Source organism: Trichoderma aggressivum (genome assembly GCF_033847375.1).
Source record: "Trichoderma aggressivum f. europaeum strain CBS 100526 chromosome Unknown scaffold_018, whole genome shotgun sequence".
NCBI classification, from domain to species: domain Eukaryota; kingdom Fungi; phylum Ascomycota; class Sordariomycetes; order Hypocreales; family Hypocreaceae; genus Trichoderma; species Trichoderma aggressivum.
The window spans coordinates 435,823-453,007 of NW_026946384.1; the positions used below are offsets into that span (position 1 = coordinate 435,823).

The 17,185-nt window shown below is 53.9% G+C and overlaps 10 protein-coding genes across 10 annotated transcripts; 4 read left to right on the top strand and 6 right to left on the bottom strand.

The window, feature by feature from the left end:
• Window positions 1–328: 328 nt before the first annotated feature.
• Window positions 329–3,075, bottom strand: Triagg1_5319 (uncharacterized protein; the record flags this gene model as incomplete). The annotated part of the gene is made up of 2 exons (XM_062899821.1): window positions 329–2,644; window positions 2,737–3,075. 2 exons carry the CDS (start codon window positions 3,073–3,075, stop codon window positions 329–331), a joined length of 2,655 nt encoding a protein of 884 aa, XP_062755793.1.
• A 590-nt stretch (window positions 3,076–3,665) lies between these two features.
• On the top strand, window positions 3,666–4,297 carry Triagg1_5320 (uncharacterized protein; the record flags this gene model as incomplete). The annotated part of the gene is made up of 3 exons (XM_062899822.1): window positions 3,666–3,731; window positions 3,781–3,878; window positions 3,949–4,297. 3 exons carry the CDS (start codon window positions 3,666–3,668, stop codon window positions 4,295–4,297), a joined length of 513 nt encoding a protein of 170 aa, XP_062755794.1.
• A 406-nt stretch (window positions 4,298–4,703) lies between these two features.
• Window positions 4,704–5,108, bottom strand: Triagg1_5321 (uncharacterized protein; the record flags this gene model as incomplete). The annotated part of the gene is made up of 2 exons (XM_062899823.1): window positions 4,704–4,756; window positions 4,829–5,108. The coding sequence occupies 2 exons, from the start codon at window positions 5,106–5,108 to the stop codon at window positions 4,704–4,706; spliced, it is 333 nt and encodes a 110-aa protein (XP_062755795.1).
• Window positions 5,109–5,464: 356 nt separating this feature from the next.
• Triagg1_5322 (uncharacterized protein) lies at window positions 5,465–6,098 on the top strand (the record flags this gene model as incomplete). The annotated part of the gene is made up of 2 exons (XM_062899824.1): window positions 5,465–5,649; window positions 5,792–6,098. The coding sequence occupies 2 exons, from the start codon at window positions 5,465–5,467 to the stop codon at window positions 6,096–6,098; spliced, it is 492 nt and encodes a 163-aa protein (XP_062755796.1).
• Window positions 6,099–6,387: 289 nt separating this feature from the next.
• Triagg1_5323 (uncharacterized protein) lies at window positions 6,388–6,913 on the bottom strand (the record flags this gene model as incomplete). Its single annotated transcript, XM_062899825.1, has 3 exons — window positions 6,388–6,551; window positions 6,624–6,761; window positions 6,904–6,913. The coding sequence occupies 3 exons, from the start codon at window positions 6,911–6,913 to the stop codon at window positions 6,388–6,390; spliced, it is 312 nt and encodes a 103-aa protein (XP_062755797.1).
• A 1,557-nt stretch (window positions 6,914–8,470) lies between these two features.
• Triagg1_5324 (uncharacterized protein) lies at window positions 8,471–11,023 on the bottom strand (the record flags this gene model as incomplete). Its single annotated transcript, XM_062899826.1, has 2 exons — window positions 8,471–8,542; window positions 8,609–11,023. 2 exons carry the CDS (start codon window positions 11,021–11,023, stop codon window positions 8,471–8,473), a joined length of 2,487 nt encoding a protein of 828 aa, XP_062755798.1.
• Window positions 11,024–12,021: 998 nt separating this feature from the next.
• On the top strand, window positions 12,022–12,510 carry Triagg1_5325 (uncharacterized protein; the record flags this gene model as incomplete). The annotated part of the gene is made up of 1 exon (XM_062899827.1): window positions 12,022–12,510. One exon carries the CDS (start codon window positions 12,022–12,024, stop codon window positions 12,508–12,510), a length of 489 nt encoding a protein of 162 aa, XP_062755799.1.
• A 99-nt stretch (window positions 12,511–12,609) lies between these two features.
• On the bottom strand, window positions 12,610–13,338 carry Triagg1_5326 (uncharacterized protein; the record flags this gene model as incomplete). Its single annotated transcript, XM_062899828.1, has 2 exons — window positions 12,610–13,115; window positions 13,206–13,338. 2 exons carry the CDS (start codon window positions 13,336–13,338, stop codon window positions 12,610–12,612), a joined length of 639 nt encoding a protein of 212 aa, XP_062755800.1.
• Window positions 13,339–14,255: 917 nt separating this feature from the next.
• On the top strand, window positions 14,256–15,796 carry Triagg1_5327 (uncharacterized protein; the record flags this gene model as incomplete). Its single annotated transcript, XM_062899829.1, has 4 exons — window positions 14,256–14,382; window positions 14,522–14,778; window positions 14,838–14,916; window positions 14,979–15,796. The coding sequence occupies 4 exons, from the start codon at window positions 14,256–14,258 to the stop codon at window positions 15,794–15,796; spliced, it is 1,281 nt and encodes a 426-aa protein (XP_062755801.1).
• Window positions 15,797–15,997: 201 nt separating this feature from the next.
• On the bottom strand, window positions 15,998–17,105 carry Triagg1_5328 (uncharacterized protein; the record flags this gene model as incomplete). Its single annotated transcript, XM_062899830.1, has 3 exons — window positions 15,998–16,556; window positions 16,631–16,759; window positions 16,924–17,105. 3 exons carry the CDS (start codon window positions 17,103–17,105, stop codon window positions 15,998–16,000), a joined length of 870 nt encoding a protein of 289 aa, XP_062755802.1.
• Window positions 17,106–17,185: the final 80 nt, after the last annotated feature.

Below are 17,185 nucleotides of genomic sequence, written 5' to 3' on the forward strand. Positions count from 1 at the left end.
TTGACTCTCATATCGTATGTCATAAATCTCAAGTGCTAGCTAGATAGTCAAGTCATCCACTGTGCCGCGTCGTAGTTTGAATGGGAAGCGCCGTCAACACAAGCCAAGTGACAAGCGTTCATCGATTCAGAAAGATCAAAAAATTGTATTGGTCCATTGTTCGTTCGCCACAGATGTAAATCCACTACCCTCAAGCTCATTAACAACACACCCTTAATGGCAGTCGTCATATTTCCCTGTCCTTAGCCATCATAACCCTTTCTAGTACTATCAGTGTCCAACCTCTTCCCAAGTCGAGTCCAAGGGGGTTTCTTTCTTTTGTTTTTTTTTACAAGCTCGCCTGAAGCCGCTCCAGTCGTGACGTTACCGCTTCAACTAGCGCAGACTCTCGGGACAGTAGTCCTTGCACTTGCTGTAGCTTGCTACGTCGTATGTCTTGAGGAATACGCAGCTCCACGCTGCTAGCCGGGGATGCGGTGCCGCTCGCCGTCTTCAAGGCCTCGGCCTCGGCCACCAGCTCAGCCTGCAACCTCTTGACCTCCTCCAGCCGCCTCCATACCTGCTTGGCCTGGTTCCTTGGCCCAGCTTCAGCTCCGGCCGGTCCAGACACGCTAGCGTCCATCGCCTTGACCTCCTCTACAAACGCCCGCTCTTTGGTGCTGAGTTCCCGTGAGGTAGTCTTACTGACCATCTTTCGCAGGTCCTCCATCCGTCGCGTCAGTCGTTCCTGTCGCTCCTTTGCCTCATTGATCCGCCTCTCGTACATTGCGCTGTCCGGCTCGTTATCCTCTCTATGAGATCCGTTGATGGTGTCAATCTTGCCCTTGACCTCGTTTGCCTTCCTGACCTGCTGCCGTAGCTCCGCCTGTAAGAGTTCGCATCGGCGAAAGACTTCGGCCGCCGCCACGCCCAGTCGGTATGTCTCATCACTGAGGATCTTATGCGCATCGGTGAAGAGGGACAGCGTTAGCGGGCTGAGCCTCACCTCCTGGTTAACAATGGTCTTGTGGCGAGATGTGCGAAGGCGCTCCAGCAGCTCTGGCACGGCGGACGACTCGCTAAAGGTATGTGGAATACTGTACACTGGTCGGGGCTCGTAGAAGTCCAGAGGTGCCATGCTCATCTCACGCTCACGGGCGGGACTCTCCTGTCGTACGGTGATTGGTTCGTCATCGGGCGTTTCAAACGTCAGGGCGATGGGCTCATAAGGCGTCGCCGAGAGGAGGAAATAGCCAAGATCGGGATCGCGGATGGCAACGCAGGCTGCCAGTGGGAGTGCGGCATCTGCCGCCTGCTGGGCGTATACCCTATCTCTGGTGGACTGTGAGTTGGCCAAGAGGCCAAGACGGAAGTCTGTGCCAGTCTCGTGCTCCCCACGCAGCTCGCTCTCGAGCCTGAAGATCCAAGGGGCAAGGGAAATGTATGTGATGGCCGCATGGTGAGTGACAAAAAAGTTGTATCGGGACACGACGTCTGTACTGAAGACTGGCCAGCTGCCCTCGTTGACCTCGACTGGGGTCATGGTGTCAATGGCTTGGAATGCCAGAAGCGTGGGGGGCTCCATATCAGCAGCTTTCAGCACTTGGCTAAACCTGCTCTTGCCTTTGGGAGGTAGCCACTGGGCCTGGACTCCGTCTGTGTCCAAGTAGACGCGGACCTGACCACTTGTAGATAGCAAGCAAACAAGAGCCAGAGAGAGGCCTTCCTGGTCTCCGTTATCAAAGTCCAGTTCGTCTTCCTCACCCAGCATGAGATCCTCCGTCTCTGTCTTCTTTCCAATCACGAGGATGTCTGTGATGGAGCTATCCAAGTCATCTCCTGTTTCCGGGCTTGCCTGCAGGTCAAAAGGTCCTTGGAGGCGAGGGATGGCACCGGGCCGCGAGGGTCTGGTGTAGACCTCGAGAGCTGGTTCTCCTGGGATAATGGAATCCATGATCTGAGGCTCCTGGGAATCAATTTCGCCCATCCATTGGAGCTGCTGTTGCGCCAGAAGCTGTTCCTTGGCGTCCACACTGGGGTCGTCCTCGATGGCTGCTACTGTGGTAACAATGGAGACCGAAAGAGAAGGAATCAGTGTCGGCGGAGGTGCCCATCGCTGTGGTAAAAGGGGACTCAGCGCATACACGTCGCCCTCGCGCATCGCAATCCACAACGTCATCGGATTCCAGCCGCCGGAGCCCTTAGTCGCGAAGCTTGCTGCTGCCACCTCCATCTCAAGCTCATCGGGCGAGAAGGCCTTGCTAGTGGCCGATACCGACGCCGAAAAATCTTGATCAACGCTGGTGCCATCCACCAACTTCTTGAGGTCTATCGACGTCGTCGGAGAGTCAAATGACCAGCGGTCCTGCGTCGAAAGCTCCCACAGGCGGACCGTTGCGTCGGCCGTGATGGTCACAATGCAAGAGCCGTTAACTCCTAGGGGGTGCCATAGGGCGGATACAATGGCAGAGCGAGAAGTGACGTGGGTCGTAGGCCCAAGTGTGTATGTTTTGGGCTTCAGTGGGCTGGTGTCTTCGCTCGTGAGGTGAGATGAGTCGGGCAGTGCGCAGATGTGTACGGTGTGTGTCGTGAGAATGGCCAGCAGGTTGGTATTGGGCGAGATGATGAGCTGCCGGATATCGTCGGCCGCTGGCGTCTTGATTATCTGTGGATTGTCGTGTTAGCATGCTCGTCGTGGCCACGCCACGACACATTGATTCCTTCTTCTTCTGTGTAGAGAACCAATCATCAACTTACCCTCCATCCGCCCGCCGAGTCAGTGCCATCCGTATCAATCGACTGTAGAGTGTCGTCCTCGCGCTTGATTCGAACACCCACGCTGCTCCTCCTCCGCGACTGTTTGTCCGTCCATTCTTCCTTGAGGTAGACCAGGTCACCCCATCGGATCTCCCTGCCCACAGCGACAAACACTTCCGTTCCGCGTCGGGCAATCGTCCGCCTAGGCCCGGGAAACTGCTTCTTCTTTCCCGGCGACAGGGCCCTGGATCGAAGGGATTCGGCTGAAGGCTCAAAGAGCTGGTTGCCGGGGGCGTTTTTCGACAGCCAAGCTGCCGAGTAGCCCTTGACCTTTGGCATGGCTGGCTGTTCTTTGTTTGCTGGAGAATCAGAGTCGGATTGACGTCTCTTCCCTCTTCCCGCAAATATTCTCTCCTCTCCCGATTCAGCGAAAATAGCCGGCGCAAGCTGTGTTTGTCCTGACGGCTCAAAAGAGAGCGGCGTCTTGCCGGATCCCAGAAAACAACCTGGATTTCCAAGGCTGTTCGAAGCTTTTGCAAAAAAGCGCGGCTGTCAGCGAAGCAAGGAAAGCTTTAGCGCGTTATCTGGGGCAACTGGGTGGCAGGGGATCCACCCGCAATCGCTGTACCCGCCTATGAGATCCGTTAGTGTGCTGTTTCTACAGGTGCCTTGCATCAGCGAACAGGCTCAGCCTTTTTTTTTCTTGCTTGTGCCGGGCTGTATTACTACTTGAATACTTGGGCTTGAAGCTTTCCATCGTCTACCTGCATCAGACCTTATTCACACCAATTGAGCTCCTCAGTACCATCTCAGCTGTTGCCATCCCTCCCATTTACGCAGTCCTCGACAATCAATCTTACGGCATTACTTTGATTCACCGTCGATTCCGGTCCTCCCTCCCAATTCGAAGCTCGCACACCGGTCACACGATGCGCGGCGAAGTTCGAAGCACCGTCGAGCGCCTCGACAGACCGAGTGCTTACTATATCAGCAGAGTGCGTGATACTCAACCCAACTGCAGTGTAAACGCTCACACGTCATTAGAACAAGCGCAGACGCGACCGAGACGACAATGCAGAGGAACCTGCGGAGCCCGCCGTTGATCCCCTCGCAAACGCGACGACTCTCTACGTCGGCAACCTGTGCGTCTGAACCTCTCAACCCCCCTTATCATCTTCCCCAATACGTACCCTAACACGGCTTTCTCGATAGCTCCTTTTACACCACAGAAGAGCAAGTCTACGAGCTCTTTTCCAAGTGCGGCGAAATCAAGCGTCTCGTCATGGGTCTCGACCGATTCAACAAGACCCCCTGCGGCTTCTGCTTCGTCGAGTACTACACCCACCAGGACGCCCTGGACTGCATGAAGTACATTGGCGGCACAAAGCTAGACGAGCGCATCATCCGGACAGACCTGGACCCGGGATTCGAGGAGGGCAGACAGTATGGCCGAGGCAAGTCGGGCGGCCAGGTCCGAGACGAATACCGGGAGGACTTTGACGAGGGCCGAGGAGGCGTGGGTAGAGCGCTGCAGGACGAGAAGTCGAGATATGACGATTAGGGGGGAACTGCTTTGTTTTATGAAAGTCTTGATATTTTTGGAATGATACCTTTTACGGGAATAGATTTGGAATTTTTTCTCGGCGCAAGTTTTCTATCTTGGTTTAATCCATCGTGCCATTTCAGATTGAGCACCACCATCCGGGTATTCCTACAGTCAACCGCTGATCCATGCAGCCAAAATCGCAGGCCTTTTCTTTTTCTTCTTCGTTATAAACTCCCATACAGCCGTAGTTCCAGAGTGCTCCGCCGTAGTGTGCAAGGTAGTAAGTAGTTGGTAATGTACAATAAGTCTCTGCTTATATCGTCACAACCGTCGTCCCCATCCTTCCCCGGGTTCTTCTCCTCCAACCTAGATAAAAATTGCAATTCGCTCGTTGTATAGTCGTCTCGGTTTCATCCCGTATTTAGTATCCAGGAGGATTGACTCTCTGCGAAACTCTCGTCCACTTTGGCAGTTCTAGCAAACCCCCCAGAGTCAGCACTCGTACACAACAAGAAAAAAACAACCAACAGACAAAGACGGACATACTGTGAATGCCCTTGCGGTACTTCTTCTCCTTTCGGTCAAACATGGTGTACTTGTCCCTCGGCAGCATCTCCTCCTCCACCGGCATCTCAGCCTTCCACCGCTCAATGGCCTCGAGCGTCTGGCCCTTCTTCCCCAGCGCCGCGTCCAGCGTGGCCACGACGCTGTCCACGGCCCGCAGCCGCAGCCTGTGCCGCCTCTTCTGGAACTTGGACAGTCGCCATGGGATCTTCCACAAAAGGCCGCCCGACAGCGGGTTCGTAGCGCGAAATGGGCCGAACATTTGTGTGGGCTGGTTTGGTTTTCTTTGTTCGTCGCTGTTTTTGGGGAAGAGGTCGCTGTCTGGATTTAGAAGCTTTTCTTCTCAAAATGCAGTTATTCCGGACTTGGCCGCACCCGGATTGGCCCCTCCGGAATTTGGGGGGCGTGTGCGGTTCCCGGACGGAACAATGATGCGCCATAGCGGTTCGCACACACCCTCTTTCCCAGCGACGTATCTCATCCACTCCAAACAGGTCGCAATCCGATAAGCCTTCGACCCTGTTATTCCGGCATCACGAAAGAAAACAACAAACAGAACCGGACTGCCGAACCAGCTGGGCCCCCGCGCATTCGCCCGATGGTTGGCGCTGCAGCACAATGAGCTACTACTTTGCCATTGTCGGCACCCAGGATAATCCCCTGTTCGAGTATGAGTTTGGCACCTCCAAGCAGGGCGGCGATGGCCAGTCCCGCTTCACCGAACAAGTGCGACACCTGAACCAGTTCATTCTTCACTCGAGCCTGGACATAGCCGAGGAGGTGCAGTGGTCGAGCGGCCAGATGTGAGTCTCTCTATCGCCATTTATTTGGCTATGAAAAAAAAACCCCTGTTGCCTAGCCTGCGACCCTCTCTTCGCTGTGAAAGCCCCGTTGCGAGGAGAGACGAACGAAGGCTGACGACCTACCGCCCACGTTATATCGCAGGTACCTCAAGTGCATCGACAAGTTCTTCAACAACTACATCTCCTGCTTCGTCACCGGCGGCAACGTCAAGTTCCTGTTGTTGCATCAGCCCACCACCCCAACCTCGACGGCAACGTCCAGATCGTCAACCGCTATTGGCGCCAACCCGACGAGTCCGGCCACCGAAGAGGCAATCAAGATGTTCTTCACCGAAGTCTACGACAACTGGGTCAAGGCCATCATGAATCCGTTTTACAAGGCAAACATGGAGGTTTGGAGTCCCATCTTTAGAGCAAGGGTAGCAGCTGCTGGACGGAAATACCTATAGATTTCTTCAGTTACACATAATGAATGATGCAAATTACAATGATCATGTCAAACATTCACAACCGCAAACATGACAGGATTTCTAGGAGAGAACGCGTTTCACGGAATGATTATCATATTTGTATTCATGTGGTATTCTCATTTATAAGGTCGTCTACCATGACGCCTCCTCGTAAGCCCATTCCCCCCAACGCCAATCGATCAAAGTACAGAAGAGTCCATGTTATTTGCACAGATAACCCCAGCTCCACATCGCCACCGCGCAGACAGAAAACAACGCGTCCAACGCTCTAACCACCGAAACCGTAGAGGGTGCGGCCCTGTCGCTTGAGAGCGTAGACGACGTCCAGCGAGGTGACGGTCTTGCGCTTGGCGTGCTCAGTGTAGGTGACGGCATCGCGGATGACACCCTCGAGGAAGGACTTGAGAACACCGCGGGTCTCCTCGTAGATCACTAGTTACCAGACGCGTTAGTCCTCTTCCCCCATGATGATGGCCCGAAGATGCAAGGGATGAAAAAACTTACTGGCAGAGATACGCTTGACACCACCACGACGGGCGAGACGTCGGATAGCAGGCTTGGTGATGCCCTGAATGTTGTCACGAAGAATCTTTCGGTGACGCTTGGCACCGCCCTTGCCGAGGCCCTTGCCACCCTTTCCACCTAAACAACGACAGTCAGCATCGTCGTCTCTCGAGTTCCCATCTCGGCTTCACAACGCGCGCGTTTCACGCGATGCAGACATATACGCACAACATCCACACAGGCGCACACGAAGCGGAGAAACAATAAAAGAAATACTTACGGCCAGTCATGATGAATGTATTAGAATGCGAAAAAGTCGGAGAGTATAGAAATCCGTGGTAAACGCGTCACTTTGCAAAATGACGTTTTTTCTGCACCAGTAAAAGAGACGAAGAATGTTGCGAGAGCAAAGATGCGGGGGGGGCGGGCGCCTCGAGCAATAAATACGCGCAGGGAATCAGCGCCGGATCAGTAACCGCTTTGCACCTTTTTCTCTTTTTTTGCGCGCTGAAAGGCTGTGTTTCCTGCCCTCCTATTCCCTTTTCGGGGGTGGGGTGGCGGCAGGCTTTTTAGGTGCAGAGGTACCTACTCGTTTGCTTAATTTTACTTGTGGTGCAGGTACCACCTGCTAGGAATTATGTAGTTGGTGTCTGTTAGTGCTCTCTTTTTTTTTTTTTTTAACGCTCCTGTGCACCTATTTTTTCCTGCTTCGGAAGGGCGGGATGCAACACACGCGACTAAATAATTCAGGCCTCGGCGGGGCTCCCTTTTTTTCGTTGCCATTTTCTGAGCTGACCAAGCCAGAAACTGCTCTGATTTGCCCCCCCAAAAGCTACTGGACATATACCTTGCTGCTCGGAGAAACGTCGGCCAGGAACGCCAAGCGCGTTCTCTCACTCTCCCTTTTAGTAGCAAAACAAAAAACGGTGATGCACGCCAGCAAAACGGAGCTGGAGCTTCTAGCGCGCAGGTACCTCGCGGTCCGGCACAGTGCAAACGTGCCCTGTAAACAAACGCGATGGGTACAGCCATCCCTTCTGTGAAGCGGTAGGTACTTTGCTGGTACGCGTCAATTGCCGGAGAGCAGAGCAGAGCAGAGCATCCCTTTGCGTAGACCCCTTGTTTATGCGCATCGGACGGAGGCTTGTAGCTGCAAACCCCCAAAGAGGTACAAGGGTTATCACAATGAAATTCAGCTAAATGTATCAACTTTGCAACAGTAATAACTTCCATTGCTTTCATAATAACATACTCTTTAGGTCATTGGAGAAGAAGCTCGTAGGGAAGGAGGAATAGTACACTTGTAGGTACCTAGCCATCACCTTCCATCACCCTCAAAACACCAATATCACTGCACATCATGATACAAACGCCCGCAATAAAAGGGTACCTATACAGCCAATACACCCCCTCCTCTCCTGTGCTATAGTATTCAATACATAGAGCAAGGCAAAAACCAAACCCATTGCTCTCAATTCGACCCTTAGTCCAAGCCTTCCAAGTAGCTTCCAAGGCCCCCAAAGAACGCCAATGCCATGCCAAAAGACATATCACCCTGCCCGTGTCGTGATCGTGTCTTTCCAGCCCAAGTTTGCCCCTCATTCTAGCCTTTTGCAAGTCGCCGCCGAGCGTTCAAAGCTCGTGCCCAAGCAATTGAGTACCAGAGATGAAAAGTTTGCTTCTTGAAAGGAAAAAAAAATGAAAAACTGAACCCCCCCTTTTTTGGTTCATATTACACGTGGTGGCTGTTGTGTGCCCCTACTATCAAATGCCCAAGAAAGAAAAACCATCCAAAGCCTCTCCTCAAAAACAAAAGGAAAAAAAAAAGAATTTACTCATGAGCATCGTCAAATCAGTGAGTCGTCCATTGGTATATCGTCCTCAAAACTCTCAATCGCCTCCTTAATCGACGGACCAGACTGTGAAAAAGTCATGTTAGTCATACTCCTGCAAGGAAAACCGTCCGGAGTTGAGCTTTCTCGTACCTTTGGATCCAATGCCAAAGCAATAGTATAGTGGCGGACCGCCTCCTGCTTCTCATTCATTCTCTTGTACATCTGCGCAAGAAGAAAGTGCACCGTGCTTTCGTCAGGGGCTAGATCCTTCAAGATAATAAGCTCCTTCCGCGCCTCCTCATTCTGCCCAATGTCGAGTAAAGCTTTTGCTTTCTTGTATCGTGCCTGGCCAGCGCGAGGGGCAAGCTCAACGGCCTTGCAGTAAGCACGTATGGCGGGTAAGATTTGCTTCTGCTTCTCGAGTGCCGTTCCGATACATGTTACTAGAACCGCGTTGTTGGGGTTGATGAGATGGGCGGCCTGGTAGTGCGTGAGGGCCTTGTCGTAAGCGCCCAGGCGCTGTTGGACTTTGCCGATGCCGTAGTAAGCGTTGTAATGCCTCTTGTCTGCCGAGATGGCCTGCCGATAGGTCGTGAGGGCCTTGTCGTATTCTTCGTTGGTTACGTGCTCGTGTCCCTGCAGCGTGAAGCCGTATGCAAACTTTGGATCCAGCTGTGTGGCCCTCTTGAAGCACTTGAGCGCCTGTTCAGGGTCTCGTGCTAGAGACCAGGCATTGCCCAGGGCACACCATGCCTGAGGGGAGTGCCATGAGGCATCCACGAGTTCGTGAGCCAAGAAAGAGAGCTCCGCCTCCCGCTTCAGGTGCCAGAGAACGGTAGAATATACTTCCATATCTTCCAGCCGCGACGGAGCCTGTGCTCGCATTCTCCGAAAGTACTTCTCGGCCTCGGCGTATGATGCCTGCTCGTAGTGCGCACGTCCCATCAGCGCCAGAACCGAGGGCGAGCTTTGATGAACCGCAGGCAGTGAACTCAGCGCCTGCACAGCCTCTTGGCACTGGAACTGGGACAGGAAATAGTACCCGCTCCCCAGCTTCTTCATCAAATCCATTACCCATCTCAAAGCCTCTTCGAGCCTTGCCGTATCAGGCTCAGCAATCTTGGGGACCGGATGAGGCGGGGCCTCCTGAACCTTGCCCATCTCTCCGTATTCTCCGTCGCCGTTGTGGTCTTCCAGTCGGTTCCGGTTGCCGCTAATGACCTTTCCGACGTTGTTGGAGCCGCTAGAACCCGGCCGGACGATTCGAGAGACCGGGGGTCTAGCCTTTTTCAACTCTCGTCCAGCAGGGGGCCCTGTAGGAGCTGGTGTTGCCGAGTTCGTCTTGGCCGACGGCTTTATCAATCGGGCACTTCGTCTGGTTGCATGCTCCTCGTTGTTGGCTGATCGTGATACCGGATGGCCGGCCAGCGTTCGTTTCCTATCAGTTGTCGAAATGACGCCAGATCGCGAGTTTCCGGTAGGAGCGCTGGGGGCATCTGAGATGGGCTCCATCGGCTGTTCTTGGCTGTTGCTCTTCTCCCGCGTGACGGCGTTTCGTTTCGATCCTACTCGGTAATTCATTCGTGGCGGTGCCTCAAGCGTCTGGTCCATGTGCTGGATGTTACGGGTCCTCCTCGTGGGCGCATGGGGTGGTTCCTGCAGGTTATTAGACCGGGACATCATCGCCTCCACCGGTGGCCCTGTTGGGGTCTCAAGGCCTTCCATTTCGGATTGGTGATTGTTGGCAGAGTTGGCAAGCCTAAGCTTCGAACTGTGCATCTTGGAAATAAAGTCGCTCTCTGAGTTTATCAGCGTGTTCTCGGACATGGGAGTCATGTCTCCGGCGGAAAAGCTAACGCCGAACGGATCAGCGGTCATGTCAGACGCCATAGATCTCATAGACGACTTTTTTGGAGGAGGCTGTTCAAAGGAGGTCGGGGTGGTGATGCTGCTCTGGCTCAGCTCGACATGTACCAACGTAGTCGAGTCCTGACCAAGATTCTGCAATAAGCCGTCGCTGGCTTTGAAGATGTTTGGCACTCGGGTCTTAACGCCCATGTCGCATAAGGCCCTGAAGGCGTCCCATTGAAAGGCGTTGAGCTTCAACGCATCCTCAAAAGAGCTCACGGCTCTCTTGTTATCGTCGTAGCCGCGGTACAGCTTCCCCAGCAGGCAAAGAACCGCAGGAGCGTCGGGATACGCAGATCGAGTGGTCGCGCTGTGCTTGCCCATGGTGTTTTTCTGCGACCACAGGCTTTTAGCCTTATCCAAAGCTGTGATGCCGTCCTTGAATCGCTCTAGCGCTAAGCAGGCTTGGGCGAAGACCCAACTGCAGCCCAAGTTCACGCCGCGATATCCCGCCGGCTTGCTGACGTCGTAGGCGGATCGGTGGTCGCCAAGTCGGAGGTGGCATAGTGACAGGAGATGGGCGGCTTCACTTGATCGAGAATCTTGCGCGGCGTATCGTTCAGCAAAGAAGAGTGCATTGTCGTATGAGCCGTTGTCGAGGTGATAATGAACCACCTGCCCCAGGAGGCCCCCGACAGCAATCGGACTTGGCGCCATCCTGGTGGTGATGGTATAAGTCGCTGAAGACTGGCAAGGTTGTCACCGATGTATCGGGGCCATGAGACGCTTGTCGACTTTAGATGACGAGGGGCAACACCGGGCCGTTAAACTTGTCGGGCAGTGTCGTGCCGTACCGTCGTGATAATAGCAGTCGCTGTAGGATCGAGAGAGAGAGAGAAGTCGAAAGAGTAGACAAGATATGTGACGTATGAAATGCTCGAGACAGAAGTGGCCAGCAGGCGCAAATCGGCGAGGTTCGAATAAGCAACAATACTATCGGCGATAGCGAAGCATATACACGGCTCCGAGCGCTCCACCTTCAGTCCCAAGTCACTTGTCCTCCTTCTCCTTTATCGATGCAGCAAAGACAAGAGCGCTGCAAGCGGCCGTGCGTTACAAGGCTGAAAAACAGGTGCCGCGGGTGTAATGGAATGGCGGGTCTTGGCGAGCGTGAATGGGAATGGCTGAACAACGCTTCGAGGAGAAACAGAAACAGACTCCTGAACCAGCGCGGGATTGCCTGCCTCTGCGCTGAAGCAGTTCCGACAGGCGGTTCTCGACGCCCGGCAGCAGACAGCGTCTTGGATTCGGGATCGAGTACCTAGGCAGGCAAAGGGAGGGAGCGTGAAAGTTTGTAACTTTTTGGCCGAGTCGCGGCGCGCAAGGTCCAGATGTTGTGGTGGTTTAGGTTGGCCCCAGGCGCGACGTACTGCCATTGCCTAGCAACAGGGGGCCGCCAGTGAAGGGATAGCGGGCAGCCCACTGTATCCCGCTGCGTCGTGCCATTGATTGATTGAATCGTTGCGGGTGATGTCAGCCCCCACTAACGGCCATGTTGACAACATACCGCCACACGAGGGCGCCACAGCTCAACCCCAGCTGGCGCAACCTTGCACAGTAAACTCTCCACTGGTCAAAGAAACTGACCAGATTTCACCAAAGCTTCCAGTTGCAAAATCCTGCGCCGTTCAACACCAGATTGAACAATTCGAACAATGGCCCAAAAAGCGAAAAAGGACCGCGCAAAGTCCAACGCGGCCTCTCTAAACAACCTGCACATTGGATCCCTCGTCGTCCACGTGCTGTTCCTGCTCACCCACTTCCTGCTCCGGTCTCGCTCTCTCCTCGTCTACGGCCTCCTCTCGGTCCCGAGCTTCATCTGCGAATTCATCTTGGAATCTTCCGGCCGACCCAAATACGATGCCGCAACGGGGGCTCTCAAGACGTCGGGAGAAGACCTGGCGGCTGCCGGCTTGACGGAGTACATGTTTGATGTCATCTGGGTGACATGGGCATCCATCGTTTCCGTCATCCTCTTTGGAAACTGGGGCTGGCTCTTATTTGCCGTGGTCCCTGCCTACGGCGCCTACCTGGGTTATGGACTTTTTGGCATGGGCAAGAATGCGCTGGCCGGGATGCAAAATGCTGGCGACGCCGGCAACGCTGCGCCGCAGGGGAACCGTCGATCACGAAGGACGGCTTAGATGCTATATACGGGTCGATTTGGGGTGGTCTATTCGAATGGCTGGGGAAACTATGCGAAGAAAAAAAAACAGGTGTCTAGGGGTCTATTAAATCATTGCTCACTCCCGTCGAGGCCGCTCTCCCGTCCAGCGTTCCAGCATATCATCGTCAACATCGCGGACCAGCACGTGAAAATGCTCCAGAGTCCGCACGCTCTGAAGGGCAACCCAGTTCTTGAACCATAGCACCTGATGCTCTCCTCCAAGCCCGAGTTTCTTGATGAAGTAATCGTTGACAAACGTCTGGACCTGAGCTCTGCTCTCGACCGTCAAGTCTCCCGACTCAGGGTCAGTGGGAATCTGGGTGCGAGTCCACACAACGATGTGCGTGATCCCAGGCGCCAATCCATAAGGCCAATCGTTCAGCAGGACCTTGTAGTCCGACGCAGCAGCAAAGGGGACTTGGGATTCGGGCGTGAACGGCGGCAAGCCCCATGCCTTGGGCAGACGGTTCTGGAGGATGTATTCAGTGATGGTGCCATACTTGGCCTTGGTCTCTGCAGTCCAAGAGATGTAACGGCGAAGGTCCGAGGGCTTTCTTTTCAAAATGGAGAGATCATTTGTGTCTTTTTCAGCACGTGTTAGCGTGAATGAGCAGTGCCAGTGCCACCTCTCGGATAGACCAAACGAAGCCCAGAGAGCGTGAATTCACACACCGATAATGTGCTCGAGGTCGTCCCAATCGTGAAGCTTGTAATCCTCGTCCGACTGCGAAAGCACCCATTTGTCCACCTCGGTCAAGGGGAAGGGCGCGTCCGCAACGACCTGCAGGGTGCTCTGATCCCCCATCGTTTCCAGATTGAGATCAAATGTAAATGGAGCCCAGCTCAGCTTAAACTGATCGAAAGCCACGGCGATGGTGAGAGCCTAAAAGGGCCCGGTGTCTGATTGACAGGGGGGGGGCGGCCAAAAAGCAGCCCAGCGCAGCTTCGTGTCCGTATTATGTAATTCCCACCAGCACCTCGCAATCTCGTACTCGCAATGATCCCAACACATTGAATTAACCACATACCCCCATATCCAATCAAGCAGAAATTGATCCTTCGCGCCTCCTACCAAAAGTTTAAAATGTGCTAAACAAGTCACCCTTCTGAAATAGAACAACAAGCCACCGACGTCTTGCAAGCAAATTAAAGCAAACGACCTTGCTAAAATAACATTCCCAAATAGTTGCCGTTATAGGACGCCCGATCCGGGGCTTTCTCAAATCGGGGCGGCCGGGGGGAGCCCTTTGTGAGCCACTCGGAGGATTTGATTGACCCTTAATATTAAGAGGCATCACCCCAGATTTTACTGTAATCTGCGCTGCCGGCGCCCCCCCCCCGGCACGGTGGTCATTTTTTGTTGAATATTACCTAAAGTTGTCGGTTGTCCTTGTCTCGAATTTTTGTCTTCCTTTTAATTGCGGTGTTACCTTGTTCTTCCATACTCATTTTCTTCACATACTCTCTCACTCACTCGCTCTCTTTATTGTTTTTATTTTCTTCATTTTCTTGTATACTATCGTCTTCGAATACTGAATCATCTTTCTTCCTTTTGTTCCTATATTCTCTATTATTCTCTTTTTTTTCCTTGTCCAACACCCACAGAGTTCTCGAGGCCCTTTCTAACCTCAATCGTTCATTCACTCACTCACTCCCTATGGCTTGAACCCAAACAATAATCCTTTGTTATGATAAAACCGCTATGAGCACCCCACCGCCATCATGATCCTCGGGCCCGTATCTCTCATCGACTGCCTCGTCTTCTGTATCTACCTCACTCCACAGCTCCTCTACCAAGCAGGCTTTTTCCCTACCGCAGCCGTCGTTCTCAGGGTCATCCCATTTCTATGTACGCCGCGCCCAATCTGATATGCAAAAAAAAAAAAAAAAAAAAAAAAAAAAAAAAAAAAAAACATGGTGTCACCCATGAAGGGAATCACGACAGCTGAGACAATTCCATCTGACAATTGACAATAATGGTGTTACAGTGGTCACGCTTCCTATCCAGTTCGTGTGGAACCGCTATTGCAGGAGCTATGCTTCGCACAAGTCATCGTACCTAAAAGGCTCTACCATCTTCGAAGACGTCGTCGTGCGGTGCGTGCGATATGCATTCGCCAGCATACCAGCCAACGTCGGCAGGGTCTTCTTTTCCAAGGACGTGGCGCTGCCCTTTTTAAGATGGCGCATGAAGAGACATGGATATAAAGACTTTCCAGTCTATTGGAAAGAAACCATTGAAGAGGTTCACACCACAGCCCCTTTTTGAAACTTGACGTGCCTGGCTAACCGTTCCGTATGCAGGGAGACGCAAAGGTCAAGGGAATCTGGATCAAACAACGCGGCGAGGATGAGCCGGATATTGTGATTTACTACGCCCATGGTAAGACTTTGTTCCATACGCGAGTTGCCGGGAGTGCGCTAACGCATGCATGCTACGACAAGGCGGCGGGTTTGCCATGGGATCGAGCTACTTCTACTTTGAGTTTCTTCTGGCATGGCATAGCCTATTGGTTGATGCCGGCTATCAAAACCCTGCCATCTTTGCCTTGGATTACAGCCTAGTTCCGGATGAGATTTATCCTACGCAGATTCTTCAGACGCTCCAGGGCTACAAGCACGTGTTGGAAGTGGCCAAGGATGCCTCCAAGGTGTGTGTTGCCGGAGACTCTGCCGGTGGCACGTTGATCCTCAGCATGCTGCTTGAGGTTGGGATGCAGGTGCAGAGCCAGCAGGCCATGGGAGTGAAGTTGGGCAAGAAGGGCATGCCGGAGGGGATCCGACCAGATTTTGCCATCCCGCGAATGGCCATGCTCATCTCTCCTTGGATCACGTTGGCTTCGAGCCTCCACTTCCCATCCCCTGTCGACTACTTGAATAGAGGCACCCTCTGGAAATACGGGCACCAATACGCTGGAGACACAATGATACATGGTGGCATGGCGTCGCCCGGAAGGTGTGACGACGTCAAGCTGTGGAAAGCAGCCAGCCCAGAGCGCGGCTATTTTATCACGTACGGCGGGGAAGAGGTCCTGGCGCCGGATATCGAGAACTTCGTGGGGCGGTTGGGCGCCGGCAAGGTTGAAATCGAAGCTCGGCGGTTCGACGGTGCGATTCATGCATGGCCCGTGGCGTCGCTTTTCCTGTCCAGCACGAGGAGGAAGCGGCTGTACGGGCTGCGGACTATAGTAGGAGAGATTAGAAAACGATTCGACAAAGCACCGGCAGGCAAAGTGAAGTGGGACGGGAGGCTGTCAGATTAGATCAAGTTCAACAATGTAATCATGGTGACCAATACACGGAAAGTCGGGAACCAGAGCGCTGGGGCTCGGCTTCGTCGTTTCCTGATCAGCTCAGATTTAAAAAGCTCACTAGTTTTTATCATCGCGCAGCCAGGGCAAAAGGAAAAGACCATTGTGTTGATGTGGTTGGTTGGTTGAAAATGAGATCAAAGAAATGCTTGCTTACCGACGGTGCGATTCGGTGCCTGGTGCGGGTTCTGCATCGGTGCGTCTCCAGGCAGCTCCAGGCAGCTTAGCGCTAGCCACGCGCAGTTGAGCATCTAGCTGGGATCTGGACACGTCTGCTTGGGTGAGATGATGCGACGAGGCTCGTCCGCATGCCAGGTTTGCGTCAAGACAGGCCAAGGGCGAGGTGCGAGCCTGGCAATGGGCGGAGAGAAATGCGCACATCCCTTGCGTGCCAGGAGACGATGTGCGAGTAGCAGTAAGAGTCGGGTGTCGTACAGTAGCCATGACGTGAAGAGGTGCAAATGCAAATGCGAATGCAAATGCAAATGCAAACGCGGTTGCATGACGAGACGACAAACAAGGCTGCGTGATGGGAATGGAAATGGGCGTGTCATCCAAGAGCCGCATCGACCCAACGCGACGCCACGCCACGCCATGCCATATGCGATGCCATATGCGATGCCACGGGTACGAACGAGTACCTACACGGCCTCGACCTCTTTGTTCTGGAGGAGGGAAAAGGAACATCCAATACCTTTGTGCCGTGGTGAGGCTGTTCAACCTTCATAGCGACACGCCCCCCTCCTCTCCTCTCCTCTCCCCTCCTCTCCCCTCCCCTCCCCTCACAGGCCCGTCATCAGCGGTGCGACCAGCCACGGCCTCCCAATCTTGTCCAAGGCAGTCCTCCGTTCGCGGTAGCTCAGCCTAGGGCGGGCGTCCAGCTGGCGTTGGTGTTGGTTACCTCGACACTCCCTCCTGTGTGCTCCGAGCAGTTTGCGAGTTGAATCGACTCCTCGTGGCCGTCGCCCCCTCCCGATTTGGTGCAACTTGGCCATTAGCCCAGGAGGCCGAGCTCAGGCTCAATGCTAACGGATGCACATATAAACGCCCGGCCATTCCCTGCCAAAAAAAAAAATGACCCCTCCAACGAAGCCCCCAAGGCCGCATGCACTTCGTCTCGTGCGCGCAAAGGGCCAAACGCCGCATCGCAGCCACCCCCATTTCCACTTTTGGTCCGCGGTGAGCGCTCCGTCACCGAGAGCCGTTTCTGTGACATTTCGCTGTCCGGGCCTGGTGTAGCAATCTCATTAGCTGTCGCCATATGACTGTTTGGGGGGGGGGGGGGGGGGGGGGGGGGGGGGGGGGGGGGGGGGGGGGGGGGGGGGGGGGGGGGGGGGGGGG